This window comes from Ahaetulla prasina, chromosome 3 (genome assembly GCF_028640845.1).
Source record: "Ahaetulla prasina isolate Xishuangbanna chromosome 3, ASM2864084v1, whole genome shotgun sequence".
Taxonomy (NCBI): Eukaryota; Metazoa; Chordata; class Lepidosauria; order Squamata; family Colubridae; genus Ahaetulla; species Ahaetulla prasina.
The window spans coordinates 195,277,642-195,301,422 of NC_080541.1; the positions used below are offsets into that span (position 1 = coordinate 195,277,642).

Genomic DNA, 23,781 nt, shown 5'->3' on the forward strand with positions numbered 1-23,781 from the left:
TAATCTTTCTTTCTGCAAGACTTAGCTCTGTAAAGGGCTGGGAGGGAGGTAGCATTTGGAAGCAAGAAAGAAAATAAAATTAAAATCATTGAAGTGGCTGTTGCTTCAAAAATAGGGTAAGACGTGCCTATCAGTTTTGACCATATTGGTGGTGACAGATTTGAAATCCAACATCTGGATTTACAAAAATATTGTTTTCTGCTTTGGTTTGATATGAAGAAAGTACTGTTTTTTCAGAGTATAAGACACACCCTTTTCTCCCCTAAAAGAGGATGAAAATTTAGGTGCGTCTTATACACCTAATGTAGCCCCGCCCACCCACTGGCCCCCACCCTTTGGCCTCTGCCTCCCAGCAATTTACTTCCTTGCAACAAGCAGCAAGAAGAAACAGTCCCTTTCAGCTTCAGCACAGCCTAATTAGCACAAGTTGATTGTCCCTGACTCTCAGATGTTTCAGGCTGCAGGGATTGCCATTGCCTATTGCTGCGCGGGCCTCTGCTGCTTGCTGCAAGGAGGTAAATTGCTGGGAGCAGATATTTTTTTTCTTGTGCTAATCAAGCTATGCTGAAAACGAAAATGAAAGTAAAGCAGGCTCTTTGCTGTTTGCTGCAAGGAGGCAAAATTGCTGAGAGGAAGAGGCAGATTTCTTTTTCTTGTTTTCCTCACCAAAAAAGGTAGATGTGTCTTATAGTCTGGATCATCTTATACTCCGAAAAATATGGTAGGTCTTATTTGTGTTCTTCCTACCTCTGACTTTACAATTTACAGCTTGGAGCATAAACAATGTTTTTGTTTACAGTGATACAAATCTTCACTTATCTTTCACAGCAGCATTTTTTGACCAATTGGCCTGTCCAGACTTTGGAAGTAAAGAAGGAAGAAGCCGCTGATGAAGAGCCAGCAGATCTGCAGATGTTGCCGTCTGAGCCAATGCTTGAAAGCCTAGTGGAGCCCAGTGACAATGACGCATCAGAAACCATGGTGCCAGAAGATCCTTTGAATGGGAGTTCTGTGTGCACATGGGTGGTTGAAGCAGGCAATTACTTATGTACTGCTGCAGCTCCAGCTATTTCAGAAGCCCTGGACATGATTGAATCTGTAAGACATGGCTTAACTGAATATTTTGATAAACTACCTCAGTGTTTTTCAAATTAGGCAACCTTAAGATCTATAGACTTCCACAGAATTCCGCAGCCAGCAAAGGAATTACAATTCTATAGATCTTGTTGCCAAATTTGAACTATATAACCAAGGTAGGAAGAGAATGCGGCAGGAAAGGTTATTTGAAGGAAACAGTCATTTTGGTGGAGGAGGGGGTCTGTATTGTAGTGGTTATGTATTGTAGTGAATCTGATTTCCACTGTTATTGGCTTAAACTTTGTGTAAATGTATCTTTGAATGTGTATACAGTATATCTTTGCTGATTTTGACTTGATTTTAATGTTTTGTGATTTATTGGTGATTTGCTGATTTATATGTGACCACTAGTTACATCCATTTCAATAAGCTGAATGTAATGGGTTAAGGTACTGGATTATGAATGGAGAAAAATCCAAATTCTACATCTAACTTAAAGGTGCTGGCTGGGTGATTTGGCTCAGTTGCCTTCAGTGTACTCAAAATCTATTCCAACAGGCGTTAAAGCAGTGCAGGAAATTGATCTAGAACCTTCCATAAAAGGCTTATGGATTGATTTCGGCTGCTGTGGTAATAAAACTATCTCATAACCCAAAGCTATGCCTCTTCCTGTGTTTGTTATCTGCAGTCTTGTCTTAGATCTGGATCTTATTCTGAACATTCCTATTCTGGCAGGACCCGGATGGCTGGTGTGATCTCTCTCAGTTTGACCTACCTGATGATCTGTCTGCAAGTAACAGCAACAGTCCGGAGAGGCAAGCCTCTATAAAACCCTACTGCTCATCACAGAATGTGACAGAGTACCGTTTAGATGGCCACACCATTTCGGATCTCAGCAAAGGAAGCAAGGGTGAACTCATCCCCATTTCACCTTGCACAGACATGAGCTTTGGCACCCCACCTGCTGTGCTCAAGAGGCAAAAGAAGAGGAAAATAAGTCTCTCGCCAGTTTTAGAGCGTGGCACCAGTACAAACCTTTCCTTCCTTGATTCCTGTATGACACCCAAGAGCACTCCGGTTAAAAGCACCCCCGTCAAAACTTTGCCATTCTCCCCATCCCAGGTAGGTTGGTCTGAACTGGCAAACAAGGTGACAAAAAAGAACAAGTTAAAGGCTAATTGTGCCAAGGTACCCTTCTTACGTTTAATGATCGTTGTTGTTAGTTACGAAGTCGTGTCTGACCCATCGCGACCCCATCAACAACATTACTCCAGGCCTTCCTGTCCTCTACCATCCTTGAGTCCATTTAAGCTCATACCTACTGCTTCAGTGACTCCATGCAGCCACCTCATTCTCTGTCGTCCCCTTCTTCTTTTACCCTCAATCATTCCCAGCATTAAGCTCTTCTCCAGTGAGTCCTTCCTTCTCATTAGGTGGCCAAACTATTTCAGTTTCATCTTCAGGATCTGGCCTTCTAAAGAACAGTCGTTTAATGATATAATGGTCAATTTTGACAATTGACAATATCCTGTTTTTGGTGGAATGCGTGCTTGTCTGCTTATAGGAGTGAAAGGTGTCAGACTTAATTTGAAACCTACTTTTAAGGAGGGAATTCAGACTAACGAAAAGCAGTCATCAGTAACTACCATATATATTTTATATAGACTTTTGGGCTGTTTGCAAGAAAGATTAAGTCATCTTTTCCTATCTGTTTTTTTAATTTGATGAAGTCTGCACCTTCCAGAATTGCTGGCTAAAATGGCTAATTGACAGAAACTGGCCAAACTGATTGGGAATTTTGGATGGTGTAAATTGATGCACAGGGCATCAATTTGAGGAAAGTTCAGTATGAGATGAAAAGTTGGTATGAGATGAAAATGATAACACAAAAGCATTCTGGGTGCTTTTAAATGTTAGACATTGGCCTGCTTATATCCTGATAAAATCAGAAATGGGTGGTAATCTTTTGCAAGCCAAGGCAATTTTTCTACAGTACGGGTAGTCCTTGACTTATAATCACAGTTGAGACTGGAACTTCCTTCACTGAGCAATATGGTCATTAAATGAATTGTGCTCAATTTTACAACCTTTTTTCCGCAGTCATTAAGCAATCCGGCTTCCTCCATTGACTTTGCTTGTTGGAAGTCTCCTGGGAAGACCTGAAATTGTGATCACAGGACCTTGGGGACACTAACAATCTTAAATGTGGGGGCCAGTTGCAAGTAACATTTTTAAGCAATGTTGTCTTCTACATCATAGTCTCACTTTAGGGCACCCTATTTTCTTCTGCATCATATTTGTTTTTCTTATCCCTAAGAAGTATTCCTTAACCTCACCTACTTTAAGATGTGTGGCATACAGACTGCTTGTGACTCTAAAGTTAATAAAATACCATCAGTGAGTGTTTTGGGCTTGATTGTTCAAGTTCTTCCTCTTGAGTTTCTGCTTACAAAAGATTTTCTCCATGTGTGAAATTTTATGGATTTTATTCTTAAATTGGCTACAGGTGTCAAACTCGCCGTGTCACGCTGCCATCATGTGACTTTGCAATGTTTCTCCCTTCATTGAGCTAGGGTGGGCGTGGCCTGCTCATGATGTATCCAGCTCGCGGGCCACCAGTTTGACATTCCTGGGTTAGGCATTTACTTGAGATGGATATTGTCCTTCATCTCCAGCCTTGTTTTGTAGTTTTGTGGGTTTTTTTAAATTTATGAGTCCAACAATAGCAACTTGGGCCTTTTTTGCTTGGCCTCAATAACTTTTAAGATATAAAGTGCCCTGAGAATCTTGCTTCTTACAAATGATTGAACATAGACGAATGCCGTTGGATGTGCTTCCTTACTGACATCCTGTGTCATGTTTATTGCCATATGCTATATCGGTTTCTAAGATTTGAAAATGTATTCTTTGCAGACGTGATATCAATTAAAAATTAGAATTTAGTATTAAAAGCTATAGAGATTAAAATTTAGCACTGGATTACACATATACATTTACCTCCATTCCCATGACTCAAAGTAAAAGAAATGATTTGAAAAGATATTTTCTTCCTTATTCATAAGCTGCCTTTACTGAGTCAGTCCATTCTATTAAATCCAATACTGACTAGCAGAATTTTAACTAATATGTCCAGGAATTATTAATGTGTTTCTATTAAATTATAGCTTTTTTACTCCAAGCTTGAGGCCAAGAGGAGGAAACAATTCCTTCCTAGAGGATTCTCCCTCTATTTTAAAAAGCTTGGCTTATTTGCAATTTTTGAGCCCAACTGGGAAGCAAGACAATTGCCCTGAACTGTTTAGTAACAGTTCTCTATACCAACTCTTCCAGATTAGTATGGAGGGGAAACATAACAATGTGTGGAAATAAATCAGGCCACAAATCTTTCTTTCGTGAGTTCTAGAGGCTTCTGTCTGGAAAAGTTTTTATTATTATTATTATAAGGATCCGATATTCCTGTTTTTATGATGTTTCTGTGAATAGACTACTCACTGTCAGATGGCTTTAGCACAGAGACAAAACAGATCTCACTTTGTGAGCCTGCTGTGTACTCCAGCATATGATGGAACCTAAAATGAAGATAAAGAGCCTTTTTCCCTTCCCTTTTTTCTTTTCCTCTGCTTTTTGGATGCTTTCTATTGAAAGCGAGATTAATTTTAGGGTGTTTTAGAAGTGACAGGCTGTATATGTGGAACAGAAAATGCTTCTTGATAGTGAGTCAGATCACTGCTCCCTATATATCTGTGCCTATCTGCGTGGCTTCAGAAGAGTTGCTAGGGTGAGAGGCTGAGAATTGAAATTATACATTGTGTGAAAGTATGGTAGAATGTATACCGAGCAGGTATGAGAGTGAGCAGGATGTTGCAGAGCAGACATGCTGCTCGGTCCTCTGAAGTTCTTGTAAGGTGTGGAATTATGTTAGTGTTTTCATTTCCCCCTTGATCCTGTGACCTTGTCTCCGCAACATTCATCAAATTACTTGGAGAGATCCCTTACACCTTTATGGAAAATAAAATACTAATTTCTTTTACCTTGTAGTTCCTGAATTTATGGACCAAACAAGACACTTTTGATTTGGAGAACCCCTCCTTAACTTCCACACCCGTCTGTAGCCAGAAGGTGATTGTGACAACCCCACTGCACAGGGACAAGACCCCACTACTGCAGAAGACCTCTGTGTAAGTCTCCTTTCTGTCTTTCTCCTCCCAAGCTGTACCTTCTGATCTAAGAGGCTTAGGCAATGTATACAGGAGATAAGAGAGAAACAAGAGGAACTTTTTCTATGCTTTAAAGTGAAATAATGCAATTTGGAAATATCTTACTACAAATAGCAATAGCTCTTATATATTGCTTCACAGTGCTTTACAGCCCTCCCTAAGCGGTTTACAGAGTCAGCATATTGCCCCCAACAATCTTGGGTCCTCATTTTACCAACCTTGGAAGGCTTTCAACCTTGAGCCTGGTGAGATTCGAACTGGCAAATTGCAGGCAGTCAGCAGAAGTAGCCTGCAATACTGCATTCTAACCACTGCGCCACCATGGCTCTTATGATAATTGCTGTGAGATGGGCAGTAAATAAATTTAGTAAATACATAAATTGTCAGCATTTGTTTCCTTTATAGATCCTTTGGATATAAATGCATTGGGTGATGTGGGTGTCAGCTCTGGAAGCCATACTAGGCTGGGAGCTTCCCTGCTGCCACTTTCTCATGTGTGGGAAAGTAGGAGGGGGAAGGGGGATTTAGTAGAGGGGGCCATTAGACACAATAAACATTCTTCCTGCCGGTCAAGGTCAGGCCGGTCCTACAGCTAGAGAAGGAGTGGTCAGAGTGATGAATCGAGATGGGACGGTTGGCGATTGGAGTATGTGATTGGCAGAGAAATTAGGGGTTGGTTTTGGAGTTTTGATTTACTGAGGGAAAACCTCAGATGTGCCAGTTTACCTATCCTAGTAAAAGAAGTTTGAAAGATGCCTGCTTCGGAGTTTTTACTTGGGGATGGGGTTTTCTGGAACGCTGACAGTGGGCTAGCAGGTGATGCTCTGTTAGGATTTGCAGTTTTGCTTCCTCATAAGTTAAATCAACTCAGGTTAAGGTCCCAAACAGTTAATAGTACTTTCACTGACTGTTTCTTTTGTCATTTATCTGAATCCAGTCTTGGATTTAAAAATGACAGTGCTTTACTCTTCTGCATGTATGCTTTCAGATTTGTAACTCCTGATCAGAAATACACGGCAGACAATACACCTCATACCCCAACTCCTTTTAAGAATGCTCTAGAGAAGTATGGTCCAATAAGGCCTTTGGTATGTATTGAGCCAATTCAAGGATCTTTTCTATGTTTGCATCTCATACCTTCGCTGGAATAATAATCCCCTAATATGCCTCAAGAAATGGAGTCAAAAAAGATCTCTTGTCTAAAGCTAATAAGGAACTGATTTATTTATTTATTTTATTTATTTATCAAATTTTTATACCGCCCTTCTCCCGAAGGACTCAGGGCGGTGTACAGCCAAAGATAAAACACAGAATATGTACAATTAAAACCAAATTAAAAAATAGCAAATTACAAAAAAAGGCTGATAATCAAAATTTAAATTTAATTTTTTTTAAAAAAATATTAATAAAACCCCAATTTAAAATCAACTATTATGCCAGTCCCGCTTGAATAAATAAGTATGATTCCAGTTCCTGGACTAAATTTGATTCCCATTCATGTTTATGTTCTCTCAAGGTTGGTTTAAATAATTTTCCTACACATTATAGTGAATTGGCCTATATGATCCTTGTGATTACTTCACAATTCCACATTTCTGCCCATATGGTGGGCTGCCAGAGCAGGGTATTGGCTTGAACTAATTATTTGCAGAGACCTTTTGAAGTTAGGCCGAAGATCAAAAGTTGATTGCTTTGGTTTTAAGATGCAATAGTGATGACCATAGATAGGAGATCTTGCTATAAATCCTTTCAATTTTCTCTCCATCCACCCACTCTCTTCAAAGCTCTTGTGCTACCCTCTATCTCCTGCTTTCTTGGGGAATTAGTTTTTCCCCCCTCCAAATATGGGCATTTAGAAATAAATCAGATAAAGTTTATTCATATCTGTGGGCAAAGTTACTATTTTAGAAATGGGTGGAACTGCTCCTTCAAGGTAAAGACCAAAATGCCAAATTTTGAGCCATGATTCTGCTATTAATCACATCTTGTTGGCTCCCCACCCCACTTTGTATCACAAACTGTAGCCCCAAACACCTAATCTGGAAGAGGATTTGAAAGAAGTACTCTGGAGTGAGACTGGAATGGAACTGATCATAGAAGATGACATGAAGCCAGAGAAACAGAAGAGGAAACAGGGTGTAAGCATCTGATTAAGCATGTCTGCTAAAAGTTATCTTTCCTTTTAACTGTCCTTGTAACTTATGAAGTTTACAGAGCTAGGTCTGCTCCATACTGCTAGGGATGCCACAATGAACTTTTTCTCAGATAATGCAAAATTTAAAAATACAAGTGCAAACCTACACCATTTCACTTGCGTCATGGGATATTTGATTTAAAATTCATGGTAGAGCATTAGTTAGCATGTCAGAACACTTGTTCAGAAACTAGCCAGGTTGAGGAGCAGGCTGATGGAATCTTTATTCCTGCTGATGTCCTTTGTGGATCATCTATCTGGAGTCTTTAGGAAGACCCCAGGAAGTAGGTTGGAGACAGGGAAGAAACAGTTTGAAGAATAGTTTCCAGGTAGGAAAGAACAAACTGTTTTGGACTGACTTAGTCTGACTTTTGCATTTAATGGGCTTTTGAAATTGAGGTTACCTATCCAGGTTTGGGAAGAGGAACAATTATAACTCAAGCAATTGGGATCTGCTGCCAGGTTAGTGCATCATTCCTTATGCACAAACTACAATGAAATAGCAAAATTCTTCCTTTTTACCCCTACAAAGACTATAAAGTCTCTGTCTGTAGCAGACCAGATATAGAATGGTGGGTGTATGCCTAAATTGTTTTATTGTGTGGTTCTATGTTGTGGATTATAGGTTTTGCTTATTGAGCCTCTGTTTTGTATCTCTATCACCTCTTAAATGACTCTTTTTTACTTTGGGTTAGTCAGTCTTTAGGTAAAACTCTTAAATAATTGAAATTTATCTTTCCAGAACTATGCCAGAATGCATGTTCTATGAGCAAATTGGTTATGCTAGCTTTCTCCTAGCTGCATTTCACATGTCAAAGTGAGTTGTACTTGGCAAATTATTTTTCCTTCTAAGGCATCACAGGATTCTTAAGTCACCTGAAGATGAGCCAAAGGGGAAAATAAAACTATGCTATAAAACATATCAATCTACTATGCCCCAAGTTTTTTTGAACTATGTTCTATCTTTTTTTATCTCTGTCTTATAAAAACCGATATAGGACTGCAACTTGTAAATCTGGTAGCTCTTGAGATGTCACTGAGCATTTCTTTTTGGTAAAAAAGATTATTTGTTTGGAATTTGCAAAAAGAGTGTTGTGGTTGGATACTTTAAATTTAAGATTTCAGGAATTCTAAATTGTAGGGATGTAAAAGGGGTGTGGTGGCTTAGTGGCTAAGATGCTGAGCTCGTCGATCGAAAGGTTGGCAGTTCGAATTCCTAGTGCCGCGTAATGGGGTGAGCTCCCGTTACTTGTCCCAGCTTCTGCTAATTAGCAGTTCGAAAGCACGTAAAAAATGCAAGTAGAAAAATAGGGACCACCTTTGGTGGGAAGGTAACAGCGTTCCGTGTGCCTTTGGCGTTTAATCATGCCAACCACATGACCACAGAGACGTCTTCGGACAGCGCTGGCTCTTCAGCTTTGAAACCGCCCCCTAGAGTCGGAAATGACTAGCACATATGTGCGAGCGGAACCTTTACCGTTACCTAAATTGTAGCAATTAGTCCTCAGTTTAGGGCATTGATTGAACAAGCCTTGTTACATTTTTCCGTTTGTAATTTATGTTGGAGCTGGTAGGCTTTGCATTAATCTTCGTGGTTTGCTTGACTTAATATTTGGTGTGGTGTGGTGATATTTCTCAGAAAATCTTATTAACATTGGGTTTGCTTTGCCTCCCATGGGCATTGAAAGGATCTTAGTGACAGGAATGCGCAAATAAATTAATTCTCCAAAACTTAATTCATGTCCAGATTGTTTAGGTTTATGTAATAATTCACTACAAATCAAATTTAGAATATGACATAAGCCTTTTTATTTTTATTTTTTTTCCTGGTTAAAGCCTAATATCCAGATTCCATTGCTTTTTCAGTTGCACAGGAGTCCAATTAAGAAGGTCAGGAAATCCCTTGCTTTGGATGTTATTGATGAAGACTTGAAGTTGACTGTTTCTTCTGTGGCCAACCCTATTTGCTTCAAAAGAACTCAGGTGAGCTTTGATCCCATGGAGAGTTAAGTTGGTAACTGGTAATGATTTTAAAATATCTCTGTTTACCTCCTTGCTACAATATTCTTTCATTGTTATGGAAAAGTTGATATCTCCCCAGTGTTTGTCCTTCCAGAAGGCAATTTCATATGTTCTTACACAATGGATCACTGTGCAGTACATGTATAGGCATAATTATATGCACACACTTTAAACTCTTCCTGTTTCATAAGACAAATTTAGCTTTAAGAACTCTTAATATTTCAGTTCTGGGTTTTTGCAAATACTGGCAAATGACCTTTATTTTACATAAAACCTGGCAAAATTTCGTAAAGAAGAGCTGTCCCCCTTTTTTTTTTTAAGAAGTTGCCCTTCTTGTAGGTACTTTGAGAATTGATAGTTTTTCATTCTCATAGCATTCGCTTCTACTTTACCAGTGCATTGTGGTACCAGAAATGGTAATGAAACATTTCCTTCTGACAGCAATTTCTGTAAGAGCACTTAAGCATATTAGTGAGAACTGTTAGGTATTGTCTGTCTAATGCTAATGAATTACCTTGAAACTGTATTTTTTAAAAAAATAAAATACAACAAACTCCCATGTGATTTTTTTTAAAAAAATTACTGTGTATTTGTGCACCGTTAATTCTGATATAATAATTGATACTTGACTTGTTAATGTGCTTTTCTATAATGCTATAAATTAGAAGGCAGCAGCTTATTATCATCCATCCTGCAAAATAGTTGGCCTCCATTGAGTTTCAGGAAAGCCGCATTGGGCCCACGTTGTTTTTAGCAACCACATTTCTCAGCTTGCAGATAAGTGGCTCAATTTTATTGCGGCTAAAAATATAATAAACACATTCTGGATAGGGAAAAAAAATTAGGCGGGGGGATTGCAGACTGAAGAGTTAGAGTAGGAAAATGTTAATGGTATTGAAGAAAAATGTATGTGGAACTTCATTAAAATAGCAAAATGCCCCAATTTTGATCAAAAACTTCTTTGGAGCACAAGAATTCAATTCATTACTTTTAATAAGGCGGCAGCTTCCTTAGTAGAGGTTATTTGTCTAGAATTTTAAACATCCTTATGTGAAATGGATATGCCAGTCATCTTGAAAGAGGTAGTGATACATCTTCTGCTTAAGAGCTCATGTGTTGTGGCTCCGCCTTCCTCCTCCCTGGCACCGTCCCAGATTCCAGCTGCAGGCCAGGTGGGGGAGGAGCTGGCAAGGCCTCTTTCCCCGACCTCTCCTCCCTGGCAACACCCCAAGAACCAGCTGCTGAGGATCAATCTTGGCTAGATGCGAAACAGCGACGCCGAGATAAGTGTGTGCAGCAGAGGAAAAGGTGGGGCAGGCCCAGGAAGTGCTGAGTCATGGAGCCACACCCCACAGGGGATAAAAGCAGGTAGAGTGCTCTGTAGGCCCTTGTGTTGGAAAAAGTTACAGACTACTGGCTCTTTGACTGCTTCAGACTGAAGGCTCCAGGGGATTAGTAACGCTTCCTTGTCGGAGGGGTTTTTCTCTGCCGCCTTGAAAGAGGCGGTGGTGAGACCCCTCCTCAAGAAGCCTTCCCTGGACTCAGCTATTTTGGGTAATTATCGTCCGGTTTCCAACCTTCGGTTTGTTGCGAAGGTTGTAGAGAGTGCCGTGGTGCGGCAGCTACCCCAATACCTGGATGAAGCTGTCTATCCAGACCCGTTCCAGTCTGGCTTCCGACCCAGATACAGCACGGAGACAGCTTTGGTCGCGTTGGTGGATGATCTCTGGAGGGCCAGAGACAGGGGTCATTCCTCTGCCCCGGTCCTGTTAGCTCTCTCAGCGGCTTTTGATACCATCGACCATGGTATCCTGCTGCGCCGGTTAGGGGGATTGGGAGTGGGAGGCACCGTTTATTGGTGGTTCTCCTCCTATCTCTCTGACCGGTCGCAGACGGTGTTGACGGGGGGGGCAGAGGTCGGCCGCGAGGCGCCCTACTTGTGGGGTGCCGCAGGGGTCGATTCTCTCGCCCCTCCTGTTCAACATCTATATGAAGCCGTTGGGTGAGATCATCAGTGGCTTTGGGGTGAGATACCAGCTGTACGCTGATGACACTCAGCTGTACTTTTCCACCCCGGGCCACCCCAACGAAGCTGTTGAAGTGCTGTCCCGGTGTTTGGAAGCCGTACGGGTCTGGATGGGGAGGAACAGGCTCAAGCTCAATCCCTCCAAGACGGAGTGGCTGTGGATGCCGGCACCCCGATACAGTCAGCTGCAGCCGCAGCTGACTGTTGGGGGCGAGTTATTGGCCCCAAGGGAAAGGGTGCGCAACTTGGGTGTTCTTCTGGATGAACGGCTGTCGTTTGAAGATCATTTGACAGCCGTCTCCAGGAGGGCTTTTCACCAGGTTCGCCTGGTTCGCCAGTTGCACCCCTTCCTTGATCGGGATGCCTTGTGCACAGTCACTCATGCTCTTGTTACCTCTCGCTTGGATTATTGCAATGCTCTCTACATGGGGCTCCCCTTGAAGTGCACTTGGAGGCTTCAGTTAGTCCAGAATGCAGCTGCGCGGGTGATAGAGGGAGCCCCACGTAGCTCCCATGTAGCACCACTCCTGCGCAGACTGCACTGGCTGCCTGTGGTCTTTCAGATGCACTTTAAGGTTTTGGTTACTACCTTTAAAGCGCTCCATGGCTTAGGGCCTGGGTACTTACGGGACCGCCTACTGCTACCTCATGCCTCCCACTGACCCGTATGCTCACACAGAGAGGGACTTCTCAGGGTGCCGTCCGCCAAACAATGTCGGCTGGCGGCCCCGAGGGGAAGATCCTTCTCTGTGGGGGCTCCTACCCTCTGGAACAAACTTCCCCCTGGTTTGCGCCAAATACCTGACCTTCGGACCTTTCGCCGCGAATTGAAAACGTATTTATTTACTCGCGCGGGGCTGTCTTAAGCTTTTTGTTATATTTTTAAATTTTAAATTTTATATTTCTAAATTTTATATGAATTTTAACGGGTTTCTGGATTTTAAATGTTTTATAGTTTCGGCCAACTTTATAATAAGTTTTTTAATTCTGTTTTTAATTGTATATTACTTGTGTTTTATTCTGGCTGTACACCGTCCTGAGTCCTTTGGGAGAAGGGCGGTATAGAAATCTAATAAATAATAATAATAATTTCTTGTGAGTACTTTAGATCTTCCTGCAGATTCCTGGTTGCCCTGGCAATGGTCTGTCGGCATGCTGCTACTTGATAAGGACTTGGCTGGCATGTGAAGGAATGTTGCCAGAACTTATCGTTGCCAGGCCAAGTGTAAATAAATTGCTGGCAGACAGCCTTGGCTGGCCTATTGTTTTAGGGAGGAAGGGAGGGGACAGAACATCATGTCTGGAACTGGCTGTGTTAGGTAACTTTCCCGAATTTTCCCTTTTGGAGGGAAAGTTGTGGAGAAAGTGATGTGACAGTAATAGAAGTCCCTGGGGGAAGTAGAATATCTAGGTTTTCTCAGACATGGGCTGCTAAAAGGTTCACCTGTGTTGAGACTTGTATGTTCTGTATAACCCTCCTTGTGCTGCTTGATTTCCCAGTAGGGTTTGGTGCCATCAACCATTGCGTACTTTTGGATTGCCTGCAAGAATTGGGAGTTTAAGGCACAATGTTGCAGTGCTTTCCTATCTTCTTAAATAGGCAATTCCAATATTAGCTGGGGGGGGCGGGGGAGAAGAGGCTGAACTCTTAAATAATTCAGTATATTGGTAGATTACAGGTTCACTTTCTTTCCCATTTCATTTAAAATCTATATTAAGCTGCTAGGTATGGTAATTTGCCAGCACAGGTGAATTATTTGTACTCTGGACCAGATGGGATCTTGACTTGGTCCTTGGGCTGTTGGATGGGAAAAATACTGTCCAATTAAAGCAGAATACAAGTTAAACAAATGTGCGTTTTTCAGCAACATATTAATACATTTGTTTATAGCAGTTTTTAAAGGTGGAGATACAAATCCATATCATAGTTACTCAGCCCATACTCATCTTATGAATTGCTAAACCAGGAAGACATATATTTATTTTATTTTATTTATTAATTAAATTTTTATACCGCCCTTCTCCCGAAGGACTCAGGGTGGTGTACAGCCTTTTTTAAAACACATAGATACACAAAAATCCGAGATTTAAAATACATTTAAAACGAAATATTTAACAGGCCAAATTTACTAAAACGGTCAATCCCGATATAAACCTTTAAAATTTTAAAATTATAAATAAATTAATACATTAAAATTTAATTAAAATTAAGTTAAAATTAAATTAAAATGCTTAAAATACTTAGGCTAGTCCCGCCCGATTAAATAATAGAGTCTTCAGTTCCCGTTTGAAGGTTCGGAGGTCAGGAAGTTGACGCAGCCCTGGAGGTAACTCATTCCATAGGGTCGGTGCTGCCACAGAGAAGACTCTCCCCCTGGGGGCCACCAGCCGACACTGTTTGGCTGATGGCACCCGGAGCATGCCCACTCTGTGGGAGCGCACAGGTCGTTGGGAGGCTATCGGCGGCAGAAGGCGGTCTCGTAGATAGCCCGGTCCTAAGCCATGGAGCGCTTTAAAGGTGAGCACTAACACCTTGAATTGAACCCGGAAGGCTACCGGCAGCCAGTGCAGGCCGCGCAGGATAGGTGTTATATGGGAGCAACGTGGTTCTCCCACTATTACCCGCACAGCCGCATTCTGGACTAGCTGGAGCCTCCCAGTGCTCTTCAAGGGGAGCCCCATGTAGAGAGCATTACAATAGTCCAAGCGAGAGGTGACGAGGGCGTGAGTGACCGTTCGTAGAGAGTCCCGGTCAAGGAAGGGGCGCAACTGGCGCATCAGGCGAACCTGATAAAATGCTTCCCTGGTGATGGCCGTCAGGTGTTCCTCTAGGGACAGCCGATCGTCCAGGAGAACACCCAAGTTGCGTACCCTTCCCCCGGGGGTCAGAACTTCACCCCCCACAGTCAGCGAAGGCGTAAGCTGACTGTACCGGGACGCCGGAACCCACAGCCACTCTGTCTTGGTGGGATTGAGCTGGAGCCTGTTCCTCCCCATCCAGACCCGCACGGCCTCTAGACACCGGTCCATCACCTCGACAGCTTCGCTGGGGTGGTTCGGGGTGGAAATGTACAGCTGAGTATCGTCAGTGTACAGATGATAGTCCACCCCGAAGCCACGGATAACCTCACCCAGCGGCTTCATATAGATGTTGAACAGGAGAGGCGAGAGAACCGACCCCTGAGGCACCCCACAAGTGAGGCACCTAGAGGTCGATCTCCGCCCTCCTGCCAACACCGTCTGCGAACGGTCAGAGAGATAGGATGAGAACCACCGATAAATGGTACCTCCCACCCCCAATCCCCCCAAACCATCGCAGCAGGATACCATGGTCGATGGTATCAAAAGCTGCTGAGAGATCTAACAGGACCAGGACAGAGGAACAACCCCTGTCCCGAGCCCTCCAGAGGTCATCCACCAACGCGACCAAAGCCGTCTCGGTGCTGTAACCAGGTCTGAAGCCGGACTGGAACGGGTCTAGAAAGACAGTTTCCTCCAGGTATTGGGGAAGCTGATATGCCACCACACTCTCAACAACCTTCGCCAGAAAGCGAAGGTTGGAGACAGGACGATAGTTCGCCAATACAGCTGGATCCAAGGATGGTGTTCTGTTTCCCTCCCCCCAATACTCCCAGCAAAGAGTCAGTCAGAGGCCTTCTTTTCTCCTTTTATTTACATAGATACATGTCCTGGCCACATCTACCCACGGGCCTGCCAAGTTTCTGGAGATAACGAGGAAATTATAGATAAGGCCAGAATTACTCACGAATATATCCTTCCCTCCATTGAGACAGTTAGCCCGCGCCAATTCATTGCTTTGTCCAAGACAAAAAACCAGGAAGTCCCGCCTCCTATTTATAGTCTCTGCAGATGTCACTGCATGACAATTATGACTTGGCTTTCCCCCAACACTCCTGCTGCGCATGCTGATCACGCCTGCGCACCTTGCATCACTCCAAAACTGTTCTTGGGGCGTTGCCAAATCAGAAGAAGGCTCCAGGGAATCAGGTCTTGCCGGCCCCTCCTCCTCCCTTTGAGTGGGTGCCAGGGAGGGAAAGGGCTCAAGAGAAACAGGGCTTGCCAGGTCTTCTCCCTCACTTTCTGAATCATCCGAGTCCAGGAGTCCGGGTCCAGGAACCTGGGTCACAACAGATGGCTTCTTGAGGAGGGGCCTCACCACCGCCTCTTTCAAGGCAGTGGGAAAGATGCCCTCCAACAAGGAAGTGTTGGTAATTCCCAGGAGCCAGCCTCGTGTCACCTCCCGTGTGGCCAGTACCAACCAGGAGGGACACAGGTCAAATAAACATGTGGTGGGATTCAGCCTAGCCAACAACCTGTCCATGTCATCAGGGGTCACAGGCTCAAACTCATCCCAGATAATGTCCACAAGACTCGTCCCCGTCCCCTCGCCTGGATCTATCCAATCAGTGTCCAGTCCATCCCAGATCCGAGCGATTTTATCTGACAGATACTGTACAAAATCCTCAGCACTCCCCTGCAAGGGATCCTCCCGCGCCTCCTGTGAAAGCAGGGAGCGGGTCACCCTAAACAGGGTGGCTGGGCGGTTATCTGCCGATGCGATAAGAGCAGAGAAATAATTACGTTTCGCCGCTTCAATTGCCACTAGATAGGTCTGAATATGAGACCTAACTAGTGTTCGGTCGGATTCGGTGCGGCTGGACCTCCAGGCACTCTCTAGGCGTCTTTTCCAGCGCTTCATCTCCCTCAGCTCCTCGTTATACCAAGGAGCTGGGTGAGTTCAGTGCCGGGTCAGAGGCCGCAAAGGCACGACGCGGTCCAAAGCCCTGGCGGCCGTCCCTTCCCAGGCGGCCACCAGTTCTTCGACCGAGTCGTGGGCTAATTCCCCAGGAAACGGTCCAAGCTCCGTCAGGAACCTCTCAGGGTCCATCAGGCGCCTGGGACGGAACCATCAAACCGTCTCCATCTCCCTGCGGCGGGGTGCGGCGGTCCAAAAGTCTAGCTGAAGGAGTAAATGATCTGACCATGACAAGGGTTTAACAATTAATTCCCCTAAATCCAGATCATTAAGCCACTGTCACAAGACGAAAATAAAGTCCAGTGTATTACCCCCAGTGTGGGTGGGACCATTAACTACCTGGGTCAGGTCCATGGCCGCCATGGAAGCCATGAACTCCCGAACTGCCGTTGACGATTCGCCCACCGATGGCAAGTTGAAATCCCCCATAACCATCAGTCTGGGGGTCTCAACCGCCGTCCCGGCTATCATCTCCAACAACTCGGGCAGGGCAGCTGTCACGCAGCAAGGAGCCAGATACATAACCAGCATGCCCACCTGCACCCCACGGCCCCACTTTACCAGAAGGGTTTCACAACCAGCTATCTGCGGGACAGTGACCTCCCTCGGTTCTAGACCCTCGTGAATAACAACCGCCACCCCCCCACCTGTACCCGGGGCCTGGAAACCTGGTGGGCACATCTTGACAAGGGGACCCCCCCTCTTCTGCGCCCAACCAGGTCTCCGAAATGCCCATCAGGTCCGCCCCCCCCTGAATAAGATCGGCTATGAGGGGGGCTTTATTCACGACGGACCTGGCATTGCATAACAACAACCGAAGGTCCAGGTTCCTGGAAGCATAGCCACTCGGGGAACGAGACAAGCAGCGAGAGCGTACTCCCCGCACATGATATGGGCCCCCGCTTCCGGCATATCTGCCCCTCCCTCTTACCGTGCAGATGGACACACCCATAAATGGTTGAGTTTTAACCTCCTCAGCTACCTCTGTATCAAACACCTCCAAATTGGGAACCCTAGCAGGGACTAGCCTAACCCCCTGTGGATGTCCCCCCACCCACCCAACCCTTCCCTCCCCATAGATGTCCTATTTAAAAATTTAATAAAACACATATTTAAAAAACCTCTAAGCCTCTTCTTCGCCGCATGCCACCTCTCGGGATTCCAAAATCCGTCATCAAGGTAGGCCTTCGATAACGTAGAGGGCCATGTTCGCGATGGGGGGGAATCTCGCAAACTAAGAAGTTGCGTCTTCAGATACATCTCGGAAATATAAGATGGCAAAAATCCAGTCCCAACCCAGTCTTTCAGATGGTAAAACAAGGATATAATCAAACATGGTAGGATCAAGCCGGTAGACAAAAGTATGGTGATCCGAGAGTGGGGGAAAGATGGACCCAAAGATATTACTCCAGAATGGTGATGCTCCAAAAGATGAAAAGTCAAGTGCATGATGACAAAGATGATATTGAAAACATAAAAGTGGGCCCCTAAAGGCCATAGTGGGGAGAAACGCCGTTGTTACCACCATCGTCCACACCCCACTGCCTCCAACACCGAAGCGGCGGGGGGGGGTCACCTCCCCAAACATCAGCCGATTCCAAGACTCCCCGGGGGGAAGGGCGCCTCCGCCCCTCTACTACCGTCACCGTCGCCACCGTTCACAGTTGTCGCCGCCGCGGCCGGAGAGTGGCAGACATGGCGACCACTACCCCTGTCAAGTCCGAGGGGGCCGGAGTCCAAAACCACGCCCCGCCCCATCTGACCGCGTTCTTTTTGTGGGTAACAATCCCTCTTCAGGTGTTGCCACTGCCACCGCCGGAAAAACGGCCAGGCACTGGCCACCCCCCCACCCAGCTGGTTAGCAAGACCAACATCTGCATCCCCCAGCCGGCCGAGAAAACATCCATATCACCACACAGCACCCCACCTCCACTCTATATCCAGGGCACAGTCCCTTTACCGTCCCTTCAGTTCTTCAGGTCTCATTTAATAAGATGGTCTCTGTAAATAATTCCCAGTGGGAAATCTCTTCGGGTACTCCAGGCATCCAGGCATCAAATACAATCGCCTCCACTACCTCCGAAGAGGAATGGCGAAAGCGCCGCCCGCCGCCCCAAACACAACGGATAGGCCGGCGGTCGCGTTCTCGCCGCACCAGCCCTTCATGCTCCTCTCACCTGCTATTTCTATGATTCCCAGGAAGTTTTGCAGCCAATATGGTGAAGCTTTCTAGGAGGAAAGTGATTGTTTATTCTGAATTATGGTAATAAGTCTGTTAGTCTTGTTTATTAGTGCTGTCATCTTTTGCATTACTTAGCAGTAATTATGATGAAATTTTCTTATTGGAGATAAGGTAGTGCTCAACCTACGACCACAATTAACCCCAAATTATCTGTTGCTGTGCGAGACAGTTGTTAAGTGAATCACTGCACTTAAGTTAGTAACGCTTGTGTTAAGTGAATCTGTCTTCCCCATTGACTTTGTTTGTCGAAAGGTTGCAAAACTTGATCATATGACCCCGGGAAACTGCAACCATCATAAATACATGCCAGTTGCCAAGCGTCTGAGTATTGATCACTTGACCAAAAGAATGCTGCAATGGTCATAAGTGTGAAAAATGATCATAAATCCCTTTCTTTTTCTAGTACCATTGTAATTCTGAGTGGTCGCTAAATGAATGGTTGTAAGTCCAGGACTATTGTATGCTGATGAATTATTACTTTGAACATAGTTAAGTATTACAAATAAAGCATTTTTCCTGTTTGGAAAACAGATATCATGCCTGAAAGATCAGGGCATTTCCTGATTATGTTTCCTGAGCATGTTTTGTTTGCTTTATAATGTATTAATAGGAATGGATTGGAAAGAAATCAGTAAGTATGTTTCATGGCAACTGTTGCTTTTCTCATTAGTTGACTGATAGGTGAATTTTCTTTTGCAGTCCCTAAACTTTTCCTTGTCAAGCAGCAAGAATGACAACAGTTTACTCAATAGAGGATTTGTGCACATAAAGACTGAGAAGGTGCCATCTTCCAGAAAAAGCCAAAGTAAATTCAGGGTACCAGCTCTGGTAAGTGTAGGTAGTCATGGACATTTGCTAGATGCCACAATCTTAGGGATTTGAAAAATGGAATGCTAAAATCTCTACTGGGCTCCTAGCAACTTATATGATTATAAGATCCATCTCTAAATTTATGAATCAAGAGAGAAAAGTCATCTTTTAGTCAAGTTTAAGTTTTCTCCTGAGGCCTTGCATAGACATATCTGAAGTCTTCTGTGCCACAGTGTGGAAGCAGTTTTGTCATTGTGTGTCAACTTAGTTTGTACTTTGAAACTGATTATAAAGTTTGGTCAGCCATTATTTTTTAAGTAATTCAGTTTACTATACGTTGCTTTGACAATATAATGGTTGCTACTGGGCAAAAATTCCATGGCAAAAATTCTGTCTCCCTGTTTAATGATTTAACGTCTGTCAATTACAAATGCATTGTTTTGTTTTTATTCTTTTCTTTCTGTGCCCCTGCACATTTCATAAGCTTCATTCTCCTACCATTTTGATGTGTGGTCTGGTTTGAAATCTGTTGTGTAATAACAATCTATTATTTATTTATTTATTTATTTATTTATTCATATTTTTATACCGCCCTATCTCCCTAGGGACTCAGGGCGGTGTACAGCCATATAAAAACAACATAAATATACAAAGTAAAACATTAATCTAAAAAACTTATTAAATAGGCCAAATATTTAAAATAGACATATAAATAATAAAACCCAATTTAAAACCAAATCTAAAATTTAAACAATTAAAATTTAAAAATCTAGTCTAGTCCTGCGCAAATAAATAGATGTGTCTTAAGCTCGCGGCGGAAGGTCCGAAGGTCAGGAAGTTGACGAAATCCTGGGGGAAGCTCGTTCCAGAGGGTGGGAGCCCCCACAGAAAAGGCCCTTCCCCTGGGCGTCGCCAGTCGGCACTGCCTAGCTGACGGCACCCTGAGGAGTCCCTCCCTGTGAGAGCGCACGGGCCGGTGGGAGGCATTCCATATTACAAATGGAAATATTCCAAAGTTTCTAAAGTTGGTTTCTGTAAGAACCATTTTCATTTTTTAAACAGGCAGTTACCTTCCCAATTTATTATTTCCATTTATTTGCTATTATCTGCTTTAGAAATAAGGATACAGGTAGTTCTCATGTTCTCATGAATCACTGCAGTTGTTAAATTAGTAACATGGTTGTTAAGTGAATCTGGTTTCCCCATTAACTTTGCTTGTCAGAAGGTCACAAAAGGTGATCACATGATCCTGGGACACTACAACGGTCGTACATGTGAATCAATTGTCAAGCATCTGAATGTAAATCACGTCACCGTGGGGATGCTGCAAAGGTTATCAGTGTAAAAAGTGGTCATAAGTCACTTTTTCAGTGCTGTTGTAACTTTGCACGATCACTAAGTGAACTGTGGTTAGTCAAGGATTACCTATATGTTAAAATAACTTTATTTTGGGACGTTTACAAATTCATTGTAGCTTTGGTCAACTTAATTGCAGACTGTTGATAATCAAAATTGATTGGAATCTCAAACCACATTAAATTAAGGTTTTTTTTTTGTTTTTTGGTTGTTTTTTTTTGCAAATCTGTATTCATGTGTATTTATCAATCATTTGGACATATGTACAGTGGATGTCTTTATATTCTTTGTTTTGTAGATGTCCAGTGCCTGGAAAACTGTGGCTTGTGGTGGTTCCAAAGATCAGCTGATCATGCAAGACAAAGCTCGTCAAGTCCTGGGTGTTTTGAAACAGAATCACACATCTCGGACATTGATCCTATCTTGAAAAACCCTAATAATATGTAGTTCTGCTTTTTGGAATATATGGAAGTGGGGGAAGAGAAAATAACTGACTTTTTTCAGCACAACTTCTGTTTTGTGACCTCTGAGATTTGTATTGTACTGAGTTTCTGATTCTAAGTGGGGTATAGATAATTTGGGCCTAGCAGAATGCCAAGAATGTGGCAGCCCTAAGTGCAAAGAAATATCCATTCTCTTCCTTGGCCAAGAGGGACCTATGAGCTGAATGAATTGACACTGATGAACATACCTGGATGTCTGGATCTAGTTAGTTTCCACCAACTCTGTTCAGTTTTGCAGTGTTGGGCAATGGATTCGGATAAAAAGGAAGATTACATATTATCAGGTGGAAGTATCGGTGAATGCCAGACTGAACCCAGAAGATGATCTGATATACTATGAAACATTGAAACCACTTCCTCAGAGCATTGTTAACTAAAAAACTAATGCAATCACTGCCTTTATCTTTTGTCGACATCTGTTGCTCCTTACGGAAATCCAGGATTACTTAAAAAGCAAGCCACAAGGTACAAACCTAGTTTGTGTAATATTTCCAATGTCCACCAGAGGGCACCAATGTCAACATATTGCTCTAGCTCAGCCTAATATAAATCCATCTAAGGAATAAGCCAGCTAGCTGAAAGAAACAGTCTTATGTATTGGGTGCGCATTCTTCTAGGAGACTTTGGGAACACTTATGTATAAACCTGAAGGCATGGGACATACTGCACACAAAAAGCTACAGTGGGTGTAAATTTGCTTTTGACAATGTCTGAAAGCCACATATACAGTTTTGCTGTAGAAGACAACATTGGTGTAATCTTGCAAATGAAATGGGTCTCATTGACGTGAACAGTACAAGGAGGCAGAGCGGTGGTTGGGATAGGTTGTGCCTTGTTTGGGGCTTGCTCTATTCATTTGAAGAGTATCATGGTGATTGGAGAGATCCTGCCAAATCAAATCATATTTGTTAACTGAATCAGCTTCTGGGTGCCTGAAGCTAATTGCAAACCTGTGTTATTTGGGCAAAGGGTCCTGTTGCTCTGCTACAGATTGATGTCCACGGTGCAATAGATAGGGAAACAGACTGTTGTACATCCACATCCGCTTCTCTATTATCAGGGGCAGATCCGTAGGCTTGCCTTTGCAAAACGTTTAATATGAACCTCAATCAGTATGAAAGCCTTTCTCAGAAGTACTTGAATATTTTATATATGCATTTGCATTTAAATGTCAGTCACCCTATACGCGTCTCTGATATCTCTAAATCAATAACTTAATTGGGACCCTTGAAGTCTGAATTTCCAAGACTTTTCGCAAGGCAGGAAAGAAAAAAACGGAAAGAGAAGTCTGAATGACATTAGCATGAGGTTAAACCACTGAGAATATGGGAGATTGTCTAAGCTGATATTGATTGTATCAAAATACAGATGTTCCAGGGAAGCAGAGTCAATTAAGTTTTCATTTTTGAAAATAGGAATTTCATTAGTTAAAATCTACTTTTCCTACTTCTGTGAGATGCAGAAACTTTAGTAGATAGAAATAAGAAAAGCCACAAAGCTGGGGTGAGAAACTGGATGCCGGATGTGTCATGCACAGGCCACGCCCACCTCAGCTCCACAAACATCGCAAAACATCACATGATGGCAACGTGATGCGGCAAGTTTGACACCCGTGCCACAAGGCATCTCTTCTGAGTAGCAAAGCTGGTGATCATCTTAAATGGTGAAATTATATCAATCATGCCTGATAAGTTCTTGAAAATTCAAGCTTGCAGCTGTATGAAAGTCTTCAAGAGGCCTGGTTAAGCTATTTATGTTTTAGATTCCCCTCACAACCAGCAGTATCATCTTGATTTCTTTCATTATTTATGCCATCTAATCCACACTGCTATGATTGCTCTTGAGCAAGTCTTTATCTCTGTACATAACCTACCTCACAGGGCTGTTGTGAGGCAAGCTGTATAGCTCTGAAGGAATGGAAAAAGATGCAAATAAAACAAGACTAACAATTAGAAATATTGCTGTCTATTTAAGATGCTAGATCAGGTTGGGGAAAACTGGAAAGATTTTTTTGGGGGGCTGAGTATTAGCGCTTCTGCAGACTTCTTACCATGATGAGATGGCCCTTCAAATATGCTGAGCTTCAATTAACACATTCCCCCCAGCCAGTTGATTATTAAATACATTAATTGGCAACAATGCAGTTGCAGTCCAGCATATTGGAAAGCTGGCTGCCATCACTGCATATTTCAGAATTGGGGTGGGGGTGGTTTGAACTGGAGCTGTCTAATTAAAAGATTAGAAGAGGAACATTAAATGCTGTTGCTAATTCTGCAAATCTGATTCTACCAACATATTCTGCTGTATGAGCTTATTGCTTATAAAGGAAGACTTAATGATGAGCAAATTTCAAGGGGATTGAGCAGAGAGACTGGCTAATAACAAAAACAATTAACTTTTAATGGGAATATTTCTTGCCTGAAGTCTGCCAAACTTTGTTTTTCCTGAGCCTATACCTGTAGGACAGGTTACCTTTTAGTAAATGTTGAGCAGGTGAGGTATGCTAGGGAAATTTAAACCATAAATGTGATGGACTATTAGTGAGAACTTTAAGGAG

The 23,781-nt window shown here is 43.2% G+C and overlaps 1 protein-coding gene across 3 annotated transcripts in view; it reads left to right on the top strand.

Annotated features, from left to right (window-relative positions):
- The window catches only part of MYBL2 (MYB proto-oncogene like 2), a 29,748-nt gene extending 6,592 nt beyond the window's left edge, over window positions 1-23,156 (top strand). The window contains exons 8-15 of one of the 3 annotated variants that reach the window (XM_058178403.1): window positions 829-1,098; window positions 1,813-2,199; window positions 5,116-5,255; window positions 6,283-6,382; window positions 7,319-7,432; window positions 9,355-9,471; window positions 19,255-19,383; window positions 21,020-23,156. In XM_058178403.1, the coding sequence (XP_058034386.1) occupies window positions 829-1,098; window positions 1,813-2,199; window positions 5,116-5,255; window positions 6,283-6,382; window positions 7,319-7,432; window positions 9,355-9,471; window positions 19,255-19,383; window positions 21,020-21,148 (1,386 nt within the window). In that variant the 3' untranslated portion in view covers window positions 21,149-23,156. The remainder of the gene's footprint in view (window positions 1-828; window positions 1,099-1,812; window positions 2,200-5,115; window positions 5,256-6,282; window positions 6,383-7,318; window positions 7,433-9,354; window positions 9,472-19,254; window positions 19,384-21,019) is intronic. The other 2 variants (XM_058178404.1, XM_058178405.1) reach the window with 2 other exon arrangements.
- The last annotated feature ends 625 nt before the right edge of the window (window positions 23,157-23,781 follow it).